Raw genomic sequence first — 17,639 nt, 5'->3', positions numbered from 1 at the left:
CTGTAAATATTTTCATATATATAAAAGATCTCTTTTCTCTTTGACTTGTCTTTATTTCAATTTCTGCCTTGTGAAAATTTTGTTTTGTTCAGGCCTTGAAAACTTTCATAAGTACGAGGCTTGGGCAATTTGATCGAAGTCGGGATAGTGTAGTCTTTATAATCGAGTGAGTATTTGCTTTAACTCAAAGTAGGATGTACGTTAGGTTTTAGTTGATGAGGATGACTTCTCGAACTCAAAAATGAAACAGCCCTTAGGCTCTTAAATTAGGCCGATATGGCCTCAAAAGAATGGCTCTTTTCCCTTTTCGGCTTAAAAAAGTTAATCATATAAAAATTTATTACGCCTTACCATGAAATAAGCTTGTTCGAGAGTTCGAACAATCTAGTACCGCTTTAGGGTTTTTGAGGGTTGATGTTATCGAAACCCTTTATAATTTTTCCGAGGGTAGCCTTTTTAACCGGTTTTGTGAAGATATTAGAAGGCATGTTTTTATTACGAAATTCGGACGTCTCCGAACCGTGTTAGTTTGGCCTTAGCCTTTAACTTGAGATTTGCCTCTTGGGCTTGTTTCTCAATTATACTTCAAACTTATTCGAAGTGTCAGTCCCCGAGTAGGGTGGCCATGGCCTATAAAAATAAGGGTTGCCTTTTTACGGTCTCATGATCTCGAGACTTTAATAATTCGATTACGCTGATTTTTCGGACGATAGTCCCCGAGTATAGGTTAAGTTGTTTGAACTTCAGTTGTGATCGGCCCTTAAGCCTGTTTCTACAATAGACCAAAAGTATGAAATTGTAAAGTAAAAATTTCTCTAAGGCATGAAATATTCGACAAGGAAAAATACTTTTCTCAATAGATTATACATGTGTACATGTTTGCTTTTAGGGCTCGAGTAATCTACATGGGCACGGTTCGTTTGACTGTTTGTCCCTTACAAAATTTAACCTATTGAGACCCAGTTGACACGAAGTATCTTTCTTGTAACAAAGTTGACATCCGAAGGTGATGCCCCCCCCCCCCAATATTCGAGGTTGGTTGTAAAGAAGCCTCAGATACGGTTGAATTGCTCTAAGTTAGGATGAACAATGGTTGCCTCATTAAAAACCTCACCGGAAAAACCCATTTGGGACAAAAACCAGTCTAAGTAAAAAAGAGTGCAATGCGTGCTTTCAGACCTAATGACTTCGTGATGAAGAATCATTCGATGTCTCCGATTGAACACCTGCAATTGGTTAGAATAAAATATAAATGAAAATGGAGAAGGTCATACTTTAACAGTAATATCGTTTAAGGAGTGATTTGGTAATTGTATGTCGTCCATCGTGCCAAGTTTGTAGGATCCTTTTCTGACGATATCGAGGACCTGATACGGTCCCTCCCAGTTTGGGCCAAGTTTTCCTTTGTTTGGGTCTCGAGTAATGAGGGTGACCTTTCTCAGAACTAAGTCCCCAATTTTAAAGTGTCGAAGATTGGCTCTTCGATTGCAATACCTTTCGATCGGCTATTTCTGTGCGGCCATTCGAACGAAGGCGGTTTCCCGTCTTTCATCTAGCAATTCGAGGCTCGTATTCATAGCCTCATGATTTGACTCTTTCGTTTTATACCGAAATCTGAAGCTAGGTTCCCCGACTTCGATCAGGATCAGAGCTTCAACACCATAGACTAAAGAGAATGGTGTTGCCCCCGTACTGGATTTCGACGTTGTTCGATATGCCTAAAGGACCTCGGGCAATATTTCTCTCCATTTTCCTTTAACAACGTTCAATATTTCTTTAGATTTTGTATGATGGTCTTGTTTGTTGATTCGGCCTGTCCGTTCCCACTAGGATGATACAGTGTCGATAGGATCCTTTTTATTTTGTGGTCTTCGAGAAACTTTGTCACTTTGCTACAGATGAATTGTTTTCCATTGTCGCATACGATCTCGGTAGGCATCCCGAATCTACATATAATGTGGTCCCAGATGAAGTCTATGACTTCTTTTTCTCTGACTTTCTCCCCACTTAGAAAAATAACCAGTCATAAACAAAATGAATTTAGCTTTACCTGGGGCCGCTGGTAGAGGGCTGACGATATCCATTCCCCATTTCATGAACGGCCATGAGGATAGGACTGAGTGAAGTTGCTCTCTGGGTTGGTGAATCATTGACGCATACCTTTGGCATTTGTTGCACTTTCGAATGAATTATTTTGTATCTTTTTCCATATTGGCCCAGTAGTATCATGCTCTGATGACTTTGTGAACCAATGACTTGGCACCGAAATAATTTTCACAAGTGCCCTCGTGAATTTCCCATAGAACGTAGTCGACGTCTCCTAGTCCCAAGCATTTCACCAATAGTCCATCGAACATTCTCCTATACAGTGTTCCATCCTCGACCAATGTGAACCGTGTGGCCTTCATGCGTAGAGTCCTCGATTCCTTAGGATCCGATGGAAGCTTCTTGTTCTTTAGATATTCGATGTACTTATTCCTCCAATCCCAGGTTAGACTTGTGGAGTTTATTTCAACGTGACCCTCTTCGATTACTGGCCTCAAAAGTTGTACGATAGTTCCCAAGCTAAGTTTGTCATATTCAATGGATGATACTAGATTTGCAAGGGCATCGACCTCGTTATTTTTTTCTCGATGTACATGTTGTAGGGTCCATTCTTTAAATTGATGCAGAGAGACCTGTAGTTTATCCAAGTACCTTTGCATTCGGTCTTCTCGAACCTCGAAAGTTCTGTTGACTTGATTTACCACAAGTTGGGAGACACACTTGGCCTCAATGACCTCTGCTCCCAAGCTCTTAGCTAGCTCGAGACCTGTGATCATGGCCTCGTACTCGGCCTCGTTGTTAGTTAATTTAGAAGTTTTGATAGACTGTCTAATTGTACTATATGTGGGTGGCTCTAAAACGATGCCTAGCCCGGACCCCTTCACGTTCGAAGCGTCATATGTTAAGAGGGTCAACCCCCAATGATGTACCCGATTTTAATAATAGTTCCTTTTCGACCTTTGGTATGAGGGCTGGCGTAAAGTCACCCACGAAGTCTGCCAAGATTTGAGATGTGATGTTCGTTCGGGGTTGATACTCGATATCGTACCCGCTGATTTCGACGGCCCATTTGGCCAATCGACCCGAGAGTTCGGGCTTATGCAAAATATTGCGAAGGGGATAGGTAGTCACCACACAAATTGGGTGACATTGAAAATATGGTTTTAATTTCCTAGAGGCGCTTATTAAAGCAAGCGCCAGTTTTTCTAAGTGTGGGTACCGAGTCTCAACCTCACCTAGGGTACGACTAACATAGTAAACATGAAATTGCGTACCTTTCTATTCTCGAACTAAGACCCCACTTACCGCTATCTCCGAGACCGCTAAGAATAAGTAGAGTTGCTCGTCCGCTTTCGGGGTGTGAAACAATGGTAGGCTCGACAGGTATCGTTTGAGTTCCTCTAAGGCTTGTTGACATTCTGGGGTCCATGCGAAATTGCTCTTCTTCTTAAGAATTGAGAAGAACCGGTAACTTCTATCTCAGGACCTCGAGATAAATCACCCTAGGGCGGCTATGCGTCCCGTTAACCTTTGTACAGTCTTGACATTATCAACAACTGTGATGTCTTCGATTGCCTTGATTTTATCGGGGTTGATTTTGATCCCCCGATTTGATACCATAAAGCCGAGGAACTTGACTTAACCGACTCCGAATGCACATTTCTCCGGATTGAGTTTCATGTTGTACTTTCTTAGTATGTCAAAGGTCTCCTGCAAATATTTTAGATGGTCCTCTGCTCGCAGGGACTTAACTAACATATCGTCAATATAAACCTCCATCGATTTACCTATTTATTCTTCGAACATTCGATTTACTAGGCGTTGATAGGTAGCACTGGTATTTTTTAGTCCAAAAGGTATCACGTTATAACAATAAGTACCGTACTTAGTAATGAACGAAGTCTTTTCCTGATCCTCCGGGTTCATTTGTATTTGATTGTACCCGGAGTAGGCGTCGAGAAAGCTAAGGATCTCGTGGCCGGTCGTGGCATCGATCACGCGATAGATATTCGGCAAAGGAAAGGAATCTTTAGGGCATGCTTTGTTTAAATCTTTGTAGTCTACGCACATTCTAAGTTTATTTCCCTTTCTAGGGACTACAACTATGTTTGTTAACCATTTGGGATATTTTACCTCCCGAATGGATCCTATATTGAGAAGTTTTGTTACCTCGTCTTTAATGAATGCTTGTTTTACCTCAGATTGGAGCCTTCTCTTTGTTTTACGGGGTGGAACTTCGGATCTAAGCTTAGTCGATGTGTAGTGATCTCCGGTGGTATCCCTGTCATATCTAGGTGGGACCAAACAAAACAATCCATGTTATCTAAAAGGAATTGAACGAGTTTTTTCCTAAGCTTGGGGGTTAACCCCGTTCCCAGGTATACCTTTCGATTGGGAAAATGCTTGATCAGTATGATTTGTTCCAACTCTTTGACTGTTGACTTTGTTGCATCAGAATTATCGAGGATCATGAAGGTTCGAGGCATCATGTAATCATCATCCTCGAAAGTTTCCTGCTCCTCCGATCGGGCCGAGGCCGGTGACTATGGTTGCTATTTGAATTCTTGCTTTCCTTTTGACTCCGATCCCTTTGTTGATGAAAGCACCGATATCGATATTACTTCATCGATTGCGAACATTTCTTTGGCAGCGGGTTGTTCGCTGTACACCGTTTTGATTCCTTCTGATGTTGGGAACTTCAGGACTTGATGAACCGTCGAGGGTACTGCCCTCATGTTATGAATCCAAGGCCTTCCGAGCAGCTCGTTGTACCTCATGTCGCCTTTGATCACATGGAACTTTGTTTCTTAGATAGTCCCGGCCACATTTAATGGCAACATAATTTCCCCTTTGGTGGTTTCACTTGCCATGTTGAAGCCATTATGTTCCCGAGTCGCGGACATGATTTGATCTTGGAGGCCGAGTTGCTCTACGACCCTTGATGGAATAATGTTTTTCGAGCTATCTGGATCAATCAACACACATTTGACTTGAATTTTATTCATAAGTATAGATATTACCAATGCATCGCTGTGAGGTTGTTTGATCCCTTCTGCATACTCATCGTTGAAAGACAAAGTTTCTTCTAGTAAGTAATCCCGAGTTTGCTTTTCCCTTGTGATTGTCACCTTGGTAATTTTAAATACAGGTCCCTGAGGAATATCAACTCCTCCAACGATCATGTGAATCACATGTTGTGGTTCTTCCTGCTCGTTGTGCCTGTTCAAATCTCTATTTTTGAAGTGATTTTTGGCTCGATCACTTAAGAATTCTTGAAGGTGACCCTCGTTGAATAGACGAGCTACCTCCTCCCTTAACTGTCTATAGTCTTCGGTCCTATGACCATGGGTACCATGGTATTTGCATACTTGATTAGGATTCTTTTAAGCTGGATCGGTCTGTATGGGTCTGGGCCAGCTAGTATCCTTGATTCGCCCAATGGCCGATACAATTCCCGATGCATCGATGGTGAAGTTGTATTTTAACAGTCGTAGTGCTTCTGTGGGTTTGACATATTTATCGAAGCCATTTTTACTCATGAGCCCTCGGGAGTTCTGTCCTTGATCATTCCTTCGATCACTTCGAACGGAATTACGCCCTGGGCCATTGTTTCGACGATCTGTGCTATATGGTTGATATCGATCTCTGTTCGATCGGGATTCTCTATCGATGTCCCTTTGAATTCTGCCGATGGGCCTATTCAGGTAGACACAACCGGAAGGGGTTCCTAATTGATCATCCTCAACCCTAGTCATTGACTAGTATCGATTATGTACATCGGCCCAGGTCACAACTGGATATTCTGTTAAATTCTGCATTAGTTGTCGTGACGCTATTGAATTTCATTCGTTGAAACCTTTAGTAAAACCTGAACAACAAAATCATATGTGATCGGGGACACGTCCATGCGTTCCATATGAAACCGAGATACGAATTCCCTCAACATTTCGTTGTCCTTTTGTTTCACTTTGAAGAGGTCTGATTTCCTAGTTGCAACCTTTATTGCTCCGGTGTGTGCCTTCCTGAACGAATCTGCAAGCATGACGAAGGAATTGATGGAATTGGGCGGCAAATTATGGTACCATATCATTGCCCCATTCGATAAAGTTTCTCCAAACTTTTTCAATAGAACAAATTCAATCTCATCATCTTCTAAGTCATTCCCCTTTATTGCGCACCTATAAGAAGTGACATGTTCATTAGGGTCGGTGGTTCCATTGTATTTGGGAATTTCTGGCATGCAGAATTTCTTCGGGATAGGCTTCTGAGCCGCACTTGGAGGGAAATGCTTCTGCACAAACTTCTTCAAATCCAAACCCTTTAGAATCGGGGGTGCCCCTGGTATTTGGTCAACTCGTAAGTTGTATATTTCTACCTTTTTGTCATTAGACTTGATTTTCTTTTCACCTGGTTCGATCTGTTTAGTGAGCTCTTCAAGCATCTTCATGATGGCGGGGTCAATCCCCGATTCATTGGCGTTCGATTTCTCCGGTATAGGTTCTGCTTTATGAATAACTTTTTGTGATGTTTCGAGGTCTATTCTGCTTGGTGCTCGATTCTGATTTTGGAGTTATGTTATCGCAGCTTGTTGAGTCTGCAATATCTCAAATATCATTCGAAGGCTAATTCCGCCTTTTTTATCGCTCTGTGCATTCTGATCGGCTGCTCGAGCATCTCTGCGGATGCTATTTTCAAGGTCGACACCCAAAGTCCCATTAATGGCAATATAGGAGCTGACATCGACCGGGTCTATGGCCGGCAGTCCATCGGGGTTAGCTGGACGTACTCCGTTTCCCGGGGCGACTATGTTTCAGTTCTCACCATGAAGACCAAGGCCGTTGTCCGTGTGAGTGGGTGCTACTTGAGAGTTTGACATGTTGATTCCTGAAATCAAAGATACTTACGAGAACAAGCGTAAAGTAGTGTGTGTTATGAGAATTAATACCAGGGAAATACTATTACCTTAGCCCCACGATGGGCGTCAAACTGTTTACCCTAAAAATTGGATAACAATTAAACTTATAATGTGGTTTTAAAGATACATGTTTTCACATAATACCAATTGATGAGTATGAAGATTAATAATGGAAATTGACAATAGGATAAAGCAAACCAGTATTTGAATGGAATTAAGCCCTCAAGCTTGAATACCTTCGACCTTATTGGTGCAAGAATAGTTAAAAATATAACAAGCTGATGAACAAGAATATAAACTAAAGAGAAAGTATTATATTGCTTTGATATGCCAGAATGTGTGTCCCTTGCAAATGATTGGGGCTCTTCTTTATATAGTAGAGGAATCCTAATTATGGTTTAACCCTAATTACAGAAGAAAATCTCATAATTAGCTAATTAACTGTCCTTGATTTGTTGAGATTTACGCCATGATCTTCGACCAGTCATGGATATCTCACTTTCTCTGTTATTATGCTACCTTCGATCTTGCTCGATGTATATCTCATTTGATCTCGATCACTACCGGCCTCGATCTTGTCGGTACCTCGAATCCGAACTCGATATCTTATACTAGTGCCTTGGTTTGATCTATTACGGGATCGATCTTCGATCCCTCACGCTGGTCCCGATAAATCAGTAAAATCGGGCTAACCATATACAAGGACCAAATTTAAAATTTACCAATGACTGAGACTGTATTTTGTCTTAATTGTCATCTTTACTCATATTTGCATGGACCAAGAGCAATTGAAATCCTAGTCAGTCCAAAGAAGCTATTAGATGTTTTGGTCCCTAAACTATGGAGTGTTAAGCTTATAGACCTCAACTATAACTTTTAACATTTTTAATCCCTAAAGTTTCCATTAATACCTTATGACTAGATGAGATAACTACAACTCCATTTAAGCTTTCGTCTACAAAAACAATTACTAGCAAATATGGAGATTCATAAAGCTACCTTTATCATCAATCCTCGCTATTTTCTCCCAATTCCAAACTCTACCCACCACGCAATTCTTGTTTCCCCACAACATAGACCTTTACAGCGCAGAAAATTACTAAAACTACGGCCCCATTTCTGTTGTTGTTCTTCTTCTCATAGTCCAGTTGTAAAAGACCCAATTTTGGAAGCAGGGAATGAATCTTTTGGGAAAAACGATTACAAGAATATTACAAGAAAAAAGAGGGTGTTTTTCTTGGATGTTAATCCTCTTTGTTACAAAGGAAGTACCCCTTCTTTGCTTTCTTTTGCTCATTGGATTTCCCTTTTCTTCTCTCAAGTTAGCCTCACTGATCCTGTCATTGCTGTAAGCTCTCTGCCTCTCTCTCTGTATTTATGTACTTATCTATTTCAATTTATTTGAGCCTATTTTCTTTTTGGTCTGTTACTCTTTTTTAAATTTGAAAACAATTTAACTTAAATTTATCATTTCGCCCTGACAAGCCTTTATAGCCATGCAATTGTTATGCTATGTTTAATAACACGAGTTTCAAAATTATTATAGTCACACAAATGCTGTGCACCATAAATTTCAAAAGTCTTTCATTTATTTCTTAAATTCTGTGCCCAAGTTGACATAAATTGAAAGTGAGTATCTATACACAGTCACAGATAAGTACATGTGTGTGTGAGATGTTTGCTATAAGTACAACATGGAGGGATAGGCCAAAGATTACACTAACACTATTAACTCCAAGAGTGAGTTAGGTGGATAAAACTTTTAATTCTTCATGTAAATGAATAGCTAATAATTTGAAATGAAAAAAAGAAAAAACTGTCTTAGAATTCAGGAATTTCAAAAATATAATAAGGATAGAGAAATCCTAGCAATTGGGTTAGGAACATAGAAAGAGAAGAGTTGACATAAAGAAATAAAAGTGGAATACATGCATGTTGATTCATCTTATTGTACAAAAAAGTGTATCTTGGAAGGTGTAGACGGTATTTAAAAGCATCATGAACTACACATTGTTTGAAATGGGTGACTGTGTAACAGGTTGTTGACGGGGAAAGAGGTAATGAGTATAGAAGACAGTTGTTACCTTCTTATAAAGCAAAAAGAAGGAAACATTGGCATCAGTTTCCAGGTGCAGGAAAATCTCCAAGGAGTATGGTTGAAACGTCACATCGACTTGTCTTGGATGTTCTTCGCAACTGCAATGTTCCTGTGAGTGAACATTTTCTTGATCAACACATGTAGTTTTTGTTTTATTGATGCATCCTTGGAATATGGTTTCTTTAGTAGTCTGAAGCTGACAGTTATCTTTTACTAACAATTTGAGAAAAAAAATTTCTTTTGTGCATAGACAAGGTAAACTGATATTAACTAGTATAATGTTTATTTCTAACTGGAGATACTAAGAAGCATGAACTATGATATAGATTTTATTTTTTCTCTCTGTCAGTAAAATTTTGTTTCCCGAGATGTGAGTTGGTTATGATGAAATGTAGCAAGCTACAACTCTGGAGATTCATGTCTAGTAAAGTTAAATGGAGAAAGAAAGAATCTTGGACCACTTAAATAAACCGATAAATGCTAATGGAATAATCAGTACGAGCAAGTTTGCCCTCAAGAGAACACTTTCTGCGGCCATCTAATGTCATTTCAGCTGTAAGTTTGGGTGGGAACACATATAGAAGCAAGCTCATTCCTAAAAACAAAGAAAAATAACAAATGAGAAGGCAAGTGTACAGATCCACTACTTCCCTTACGATATTTTTAAATCCTAGTTTTTTCCTGGTACCTTGTGTGTCGCCTACCTCAGGTTTGATAATGATTGCTGTAATTATAATTGTAAACTTGTAGTTATTTTTTTGGGCTGCAGAGTCTTGTTCAGAAGCTTTTTTGGTGCTCTGCATTCTTATTTGGAAGCTTTCTTCTCTGGGTTGCTCATATATTTTTCCGTTTCTGTACCAGTTTTTTAGCAAATAGAGTATGTACTCAACTTCAATTTGCCAAATGTTAGTCCATCTATATCCTGTAGATAGATATACTTTTATCTGTTTCGTCTATAATTTCAACTTGGAGCCCTTCGGGACTTAGTTATCTTGCATTATTACTAGTTGCATTTGACATGGCATTTTTAACTGTCATGTTTTGTTTCTATGAATTCTTCCACATTGTAATTTGTAATGCACTTGGCAAAAAGGCATTGCAATCAGTGTAATGAACTACTCTTTTGCCTTGGTTTTGCATAATGAGAAGGCAGATAAGAGTTGATTACTAGCTTTACTTCATCAAAAAACAAAAAAAAAAGAGTTGATTACTAGCTTTTGACTAGGTGTAGTATGCAGGTAGTTAAGATTGAATCACATGAAGCAGACGATGTTATAGCCACACTTGTTGAACAAGTTCTACAAAGGGGACACCGAGTCGTCGTTGCCTCTCCTGACAAAGACTTCAAACAGCTGATATCTGATGATGTTCAAATTGTCATGCCAGTACCAGAGTTTAATAGATGGTCTTTTTACACCCTAAAACACTATGTGGCACAGTACAATTGTGATCCAAGGTCTGATTTGAGCCTCAGTAAGTATGTCACACTCCTTTTAGGCATTGTTTCATACTTTCATATTAATCTTAAGTGACTTGCTTTTTCTTAAAGGGGATAGGGGAAGGGGAAATGGGGGAGGGGATTACAAGGTGGGGAATGGAACCCTCACCAACAAGGTGAAAATTCAGGTAGCCAACCAACTAAACTACTAATGTTTGAGTGAGTTACTAGACTTGTATACGAGTTACTAGTTCATGTACTTGTTGAAGCTAATAGTATCTTATTTACTTGCAAATTAAAAGTCATTATTCTACTTTCTTGTTGGGCAGGATTTTGGTGAGATTTAGAGAACCTCTAGTTTAAGAGAACCCCTATTTTATTTTAGAAGGCAAATTATTGAGTAGTGAAATGGAATGGTCCTGAATAGAGCAGACCAGATATAGAGGATTCATATCCAACCCTGCTAGCCCGTGATTGAGGTTTAGCTAATTGGGAGAAGTGAAAGTTAAGGAGTGGGTCTTTCCAGGTAGAGGGGTAAAATGGATGGTCAGTGTGGGAATTTTATCTGGGTAAGACATCTTGTTCTACAAATTTTTACGACATCTACTAAATTTTTTTTCTTCCGTTGAATACGTTGGACACAGCCGAACTCGTTATTCTGCTCTTTTATCTTACTTTCAAAAAAAAATTCTTTATAATTTTATTGATGACTAAGAATAATGTGAGTGGCTTCTGTTTGGCTCCAAGGTTGTATTCACGATTTGATTTGCTAGAAACTAGACGGATATATAGCCCTCTTTCTTTCCAAAAAAAAAAAAAAAAGACATGGCCCTCTTTTAGTGCTTACTTCTGACAAGTCTTACTCCAAGATGGTCCTCAAAAGTTAGTTTATTTTGTATGTTGCTCTTGCTTGCTTCGTATGTCATTGAAATAAGCAACTCATGTATTCTGTTTGTAAGTTGAGCATAGTATGGTTTGTGAATTGTGCTTCTTTCACTAGAAAAGGATGTTCTGTATGACAACTAATAGTGCAATTGGCTCTTTTATTTTATTTGTGAGTATGGCATTTTAAGCTATGTGGTTCAGGTACTTATTCTATATAAGAACGAGAAAGTGACAGATAAAATGTGATAAAATTTTATGACTTTCCATGATTAATTCGGCATAAAATTTCAGGATTCGTTAGATAATACACTTGCAATTATGGACTACCACATCCCAAGCAAGAATTTCATTTTGTCTGTTTCTTGTTTGGCGTGGGGAGCTATGTTTTCCAATTATTGTGCTAATTAGCTTACTTAAATCAGGATAACTTAATGGTGAGACAATCTTTTCATTCCAACGGTTATGCTAAAGTTTCTTTTGTTGATAGTGCATGTGAGAAGGCACGGGAGAAAATATGATATATTGATATTGTGTGTTCAATACAATACAAGATGTCCTTATTTATAGCTATACTATACAAGGACATACTACTCCTATTTCAATGTGGGACAAGACTACATTATGTACATATCTAACACTCCCCCTCAATCCAGTGCATACACATCATATGTACCGAGCTTGTTACACATGTAACTAATACGAGAACCGGTAAAAGACTTAGTGAAAATATCTGCTAGTTAATCATTCAACTTTACAAACTTTGTAACAATATCTCCTGAAAGTATTTTTCCTCTGACAAAGTGACAGTCGATCTCAATGTGTTTAGTCCTCTCATGGAACACCGGATTTGACGCAATATGAAGAGCAGATTGGTTATCACACACTAGTTCCATCCTGCTGATTTCTCCGAACTTTAACTCCTTGAGCAACTACTTGACCCAAACTAACTCACACGTTGCCATAGCCATGACCCGATATTCCGCTTCGGCGCTAGATCGAGCAACTACATTTTGTTTCTTGCTCTTCCACGAGACCAGATTACCTCCTACTAGAACACAATATCCAGATGTTAATCGTCTATCAGAAGGTGATCCTGCCCAATCAGCATCTGTGTACCCAACAATTTGCTCGTGGCCTCGATCCTCGAATAGTAATCCTTTGCCTGGAGCTGACTTTATATACCGAAGAATACGAACAACTGCATCCCAGTGACTATCATAGGGAGAATCCATAAACTGACTTACAACACTCACCGGAAAAGAAATGTCAGGTCTAGTCACTGTGAGGTAATTCAATTTTCCAACCAACCTCCTATATCTCATAGGGTCTCTAAGAGGCTCCCCCTGTCCAGGCAGAAGCTTAGCATTCGGATCCATAGGAGAGTCAATAGGTCTGCAACCCGTCATTCCAGTCTCCTCAAGAATGTCTAAGGCATACTTCCGCTGTGAAATAACAATACCTGAGCTAGACTGAGCGACTTCAATACCTAGAAAATACTTCAGTCTGCCCGGATCCTTAGTTTGAAAGTGCTGAAAGAGATGTTGCTTCAGATTAGTAATACCATCCTGATCGTTGCCAGTAATAACAATATCATCAACATAAACCACCAGATAAATACACAGATTCGGAGCAGAATGCTGATAAAACACAGAGTGATCAGCCTCACTACGAGTCATGCCGAACTCCTGAATAATTGTGCTGAACTTACCAAACCAGGCTCGAGGGGACTGTTTCAAACCATATAGTGACCTGTGCAATCTGCATACACAACTACTAAACTCCCCCTGAGCAACAAAACCAGGTGGTTGCTCCATATAAACTTCCTCGTCAAGATCACTGTGGAGAAAAGCATTCTTAATGTCTAACTGATAAAGAGGCCAATGACGTACAAGAGCCATGGACAAAAAAAGACGAACAGATGCTACTTTAGCCACGGGAGAGAAAGTATCACTATAATCAAGCCCACAAATCTGAGTATATCCTTTTGCAACAAGACGAGCCTTAAGCCGATCAACCTGGCCATCCGGGTCGACTTTGACTGCATAAACCCAACGACAACCAATAGTAGACTTACCTGTAGGAAGAGGAACAAGCTCCCAAGTGCCACTCGCATGTAAAGCAGACATCTCGTCAATCATAGCCTGTCGCCATCCAGGATGAGATAGTGCCGCACCTGTAGACTTAGGAATAGAAACAGTGGGCAAAGAAGATATAAAAACATAATGAGGTGACGACAGACGATGATAACTTAGACCAACATAGTGGGGATTAGGATTAAGTGTGGACCGTACACCTTTGTGGAGTGCAATTGGTTGATTAAGAGGAGACAAGTCCGCAGTAGGTGCAGAATCTGATGCAGGACGTGAATCATTTGGGCCTGATGCTGGATGTGGACGACGATGATAAACCCCAAATTGATTTTGAATTTCAGCGTGAAAGGTTTGGAAATTAGAAAACAACTCAGTTCGATTTTTTATCAAAAATATCCAGGTGCACCTAGAATAGTCATCAATGAAACTAACAAAGTAGCGGAATCCTAAGGTAGAACTGACCCGACTAGGACCCCAAACATCTGAATGGACTAAAGTAAAAGGCGACTCTACTCGATTATCAATACGTCGAGGAAAATGAGAGCGAGTATACTTACCGAGCTGATAAGACTCACACTCTAGAGCTGACAAGTGAGATAAACCAGGTACCATTTTCTGAAGTTTTGACAAACTAGGATGTCCCAACCGTTTATGTAATAAATGTGGTGAATCAGTAACAGGACAAGTTGTTGAAGGAAGACAAGATGTGAGTCCATGTGATTTAGCAAGGATAAGGTAATAAAGTTCATTTGATTCACGCCCGGTACCAATGATCCGCCCTGTACTGCGTTCCTGTATAAAAACATGATCATCAAGAAATAAAACGGCACATTTAAGTGATTTGGCTAGGCGACTAACAGCTATGAGATTAAAAGGACTATTAGGGACATAAAGAACTGAATCTAAAGGTAAGGAAGAAATTGGGCTTACTTGACCTATTGCAGTTGTCATGGATTGAGACCCATTGGCCATTGTGACTCTTGGAAGAGATTGAGAATACGAAATAGTAGTGAAAAGAGATTTGTTACCAAAAATATGATCCGATGCACCTGAATCAATAATCCAAGACTCAGAGGATGAAGATTGAGAGACACAAGTCACGCTATTACCTGTTTGAACTACGGAAGCTATCTCAGAAGATGTCTGCTTATCTGCTTTGTACTGAAGAAACTCAAAATAATCCACTAAATAAACCATCCGACTATTCGAAGTATCAGTTCCCATGTCGCTGCAATTAATAGTAGTAGGGTTAACTTGAAATAGTGAAAATTAGTAACTCCTTTGGGAAAACTGAAGAAATCGCTGAGAAAATACTGTTTACAACAGGAAAACAGAACACTGTTCTGCGCCGGAAAACACTGTTCACTCCAGAAATACTGTAGCTCTCGGAATATTACCGTAGCAGCCAGAAAAATTCAAAGTGGTCGGAATGAAATAAACACAGTAGGGGTAGGATCGGAGTTACCAGACGACCCAACTGTTCTGAAGAAATTTTTTAAAAAAATGGCCGGAAGTCCTCTTCTTAAATCACTGTTCACGCCGGAAAAATATAAAAGTGGTCGGAATTTGGTGTAACCTGGATGGGTAGGCTCGATATTGCAAGGGAACAATCTATCCTGAAGAATCGTCACCAAAAAATGGCCGCAAGCTGGCCCACGCGACGTCAGAACTTTGCCGGAAAATTTTCTTCCGACCGCTATACTACCTTCGGAGATTTTCACTGGGGTTTGGTCGCCGGACAGTGACTACTCTTGTGGTAGTGTTGGATTTTGCACAACACTAACCGAGACAAAGCAGACGCAAAACAACTTTGAAAAGTCCCCGGAAAAAAGGGTTCCGGTGACTGATTTCACTTCCCGGAATCGCTGGAATTTATGCACAGCGATAAATCTCTCACGATAGCTCTGATACCATGTGAGAAGGCACGGGAGAAAATATGATATATTGATATTGTGTGTTCAATACAATACAAGAGGTCCTTATTTATAGCTATACTATACAAGGACATACTACTCCTATTCCAATGTGGGACAAGACTACATTATGTACATATCTAACAGTGCATGTCCTTCAAATTTGTTCCTCCGTTTCAGACTCAATGTCCACCTCTCTCAGTATCTTATTATAAGATCTGTGTTTACCGTTCTGTATGCTTTGCCATAAGTCCCTTTCCATTGGTATTGAGGAAACATTGTTTGTGGCCCTTGTCATCTGACAATAAGGCAGTGGTTAGACTGTTGAGATAATATTGAGAGTTGAAACAGAAGGTTCATTCCACGGTTTAACTTCTTGCAAACATGGTAATATATGCCAATCTTGCCGGTCCTAGGACACAAGTAGACCAGGAACATCATGGAAACTACTTTAGTGTTGTGAAGAAAGGGGGCATCAAGATGCAGATATTCTCTTGGTAAAAGGAAGAGGCGGAAGCTTTTTTTTTCTCCATTTAGCTTCATGTGTTTCATGCTATCATTTTTTTCTTAGAAGGCTTTAGCATTTTTCCATGTTCAATTCGTTCTTGAGTATCTGCTGTTATTATGTTGGCTACTAAATCTTGTGGTTTTCTGGAAAAGGGTGTATACTGGGTGACGAGGTTGATGGTGTTCCTGGAATCCAGCATGTTGTTCCTGGTTTTGGTCGAAAGACTGCTTTGAAACTTTTGAAAAAGCACGGCACACTGGAGAATTTGCTTAATGCTGCTGCAGTAAGATCGGTGGGGAAGCAGTATGCACAGGATGCCCTTATAAAGTATGCTGATTATCTGCGCAGAAATTATGAAGTTCTTTCTCTGAAGAGGTAATATCTTCATTTTCCTTTCTTTTCCGTCGGTAACAGCAAAAGTGTTATTCAGTATCCAGGCCCTTTTACCGCTTTCTAATTCTATCTATTTTTGATAATGGAATGCACTAAAAGGGATGTCCGCATCCATATTGAGGAGCAATGGCTTGATGAGAGAGATGCACGTAATGACTTACTAGTTTTATCCAACTTCATCACTTTGCTGAAAGAGAGTCGGATTCTTAATTCGCAAAACAGCTCTCACTCCAACGGTTGAAATTTCCAGAAGAAAGCATTCTGTGAGTTTTCTTCCTTACTATCTTATTTGGTCCATTTACTTGATAATTCTTCAGCTTTGATGAAGCAACATATGAAGTATCTTCTGGATAACAAAGGCAGTAAAATGCCAAAGGTTTAGCTCATTTGCTTTGGGTTTAATTTACAATTTAAGCAACAAAAGATTGTTAACTTCTTTTTTTTGAAGTGTTAAGTATTATTGATTTAAAATCAGCATGAAGTAGTTACATCCAAAAGCATCACAAGTGAAAACTGAAAAACTTCATAGAATCTTTTCTATAGGCATTCTGAGAAAAAAGAAAACTGAAAAAAGCTCTCAGAACGCCTGTAGAAAAGATTCTATGAACTATAGGAGTATTTCAGCATCGTTTACTCATTGTAATCTACAGCGAAAAGCTATCAACATAATACTAGTATGTTCCCAGCTTAGGTAGGTTTCTCAACGAACTTAGTGTTTCTGTTGTAATTCATTTTAGATTCTGAGCGATTATAGGAATGGTTGTACATGATGTTGAGCGAATAGAAGTATATTAACCAGAAGGACCTCATTTCATTACCACACTGAAAAGATTAATTAAGTTCTCGTGAAGAAAAGACAACGAAAAATGGACAGCCTGAAAAGGAACCACAGAAAATTAAATGAATATAATGTTAGTCAATTCCTCTAGTGCTTAGTGTTTTGATCTATGCGTGCGTGAATTGATGTAGGCTCTAGAACTTGAAGAATGATGATCTTGATGCTTAAGCAGAACATCATACTAAAGAATATAAGATTACACAAATTTTGCCAGAAGATTTGACCAGATGAAGTGAGCAGTATTGGAATATCCAACTTCTCAGTGAGTATAGACCTAATCCTCTCTGTGGTTCATCTTTGCATGTTTTTCTGTTCAATATACACTAATTCAGTTTTCTTCATGTATCAGGAAGGAAAAAGCAAATAGTGAAAAAATGGTTCTTGTCCAAATCACTAAAGAAGAGACTTCTGAGCTATCTTTGGAGTAACACTAGAATAGATTCTTGTTACTAGTGTATGGTCTTCTGTTTTGCTCTTGGGCAATGAGGAAAGCTTCTTTGGTTGTTTTTTTTGGG

At 39.4% G+C, this 17,639-nt stretch overlaps 1 protein-coding gene across 1 annotated transcript; it reads left to right on the top strand.

The window, feature by feature from the left end:
- Positions 1-7,904: 7,904 nt before the first annotated feature.
- On the top strand, positions 7,905-17,639 carry LOC107822066 (uncharacterized). Its single transcript, XM_075232911.1, has 7 exons — positions 7,905-8,309; positions 9,000-9,170; positions 10,298-10,532; positions 16,046-16,268; positions 16,386-16,549; positions 17,256-17,386; positions 17,474-17,639. The coding sequence occupies exons 1-5, from the start codon at positions 7,941-7,943 to the stop codon at positions 16,525-16,527; spliced, it is 1,140 nt and encodes a 379-aa protein (XP_075089012.1). The 5' UTR covers positions 7,905-7,940; the 3' UTR covers positions 16,528-16,549; positions 17,256-17,386; positions 17,474-17,639.

This window comes from Nicotiana tabacum, chromosome 16, assembly GCF_000715075.1.
Source record: "Nicotiana tabacum cultivar K326 chromosome 16, ASM71507v2, whole genome shotgun sequence".
In the NCBI taxonomy this organism is placed as follows: domain Eukaryota; kingdom Viridiplantae; phylum Streptophyta; class Magnoliopsida; order Solanales; family Solanaceae; genus Nicotiana; species Nicotiana tabacum.
The sequence above is the reverse complement of the archived record's forward strand: the minus strand, read 5'-3'. Positions and strand labels throughout refer to the sequence as shown.

Coding starts and splice junctions, on each gene's coding strand:
- LOC107822066 (XM_075232911.1), top strand. CDS start 7,941: ATGGAGATTCATAAAGCTACCTTTATCATCAATCCTCGCTATTTTCTC. Junction 8,310..8,999: donor TCACTGATCCTGTCATTGCT/GTAAGCTCTCTG, acceptor ACTGTGTAACAG/GTTGTTGACGGGGAAAGAGG. Junction 10,533..16,045: donor AAGGTCTGATTTGAGCCTCA/GTAAGTATGTCA, acceptor TTTCTGGAAAAG/GGTGTATACTGGGTGACGAG.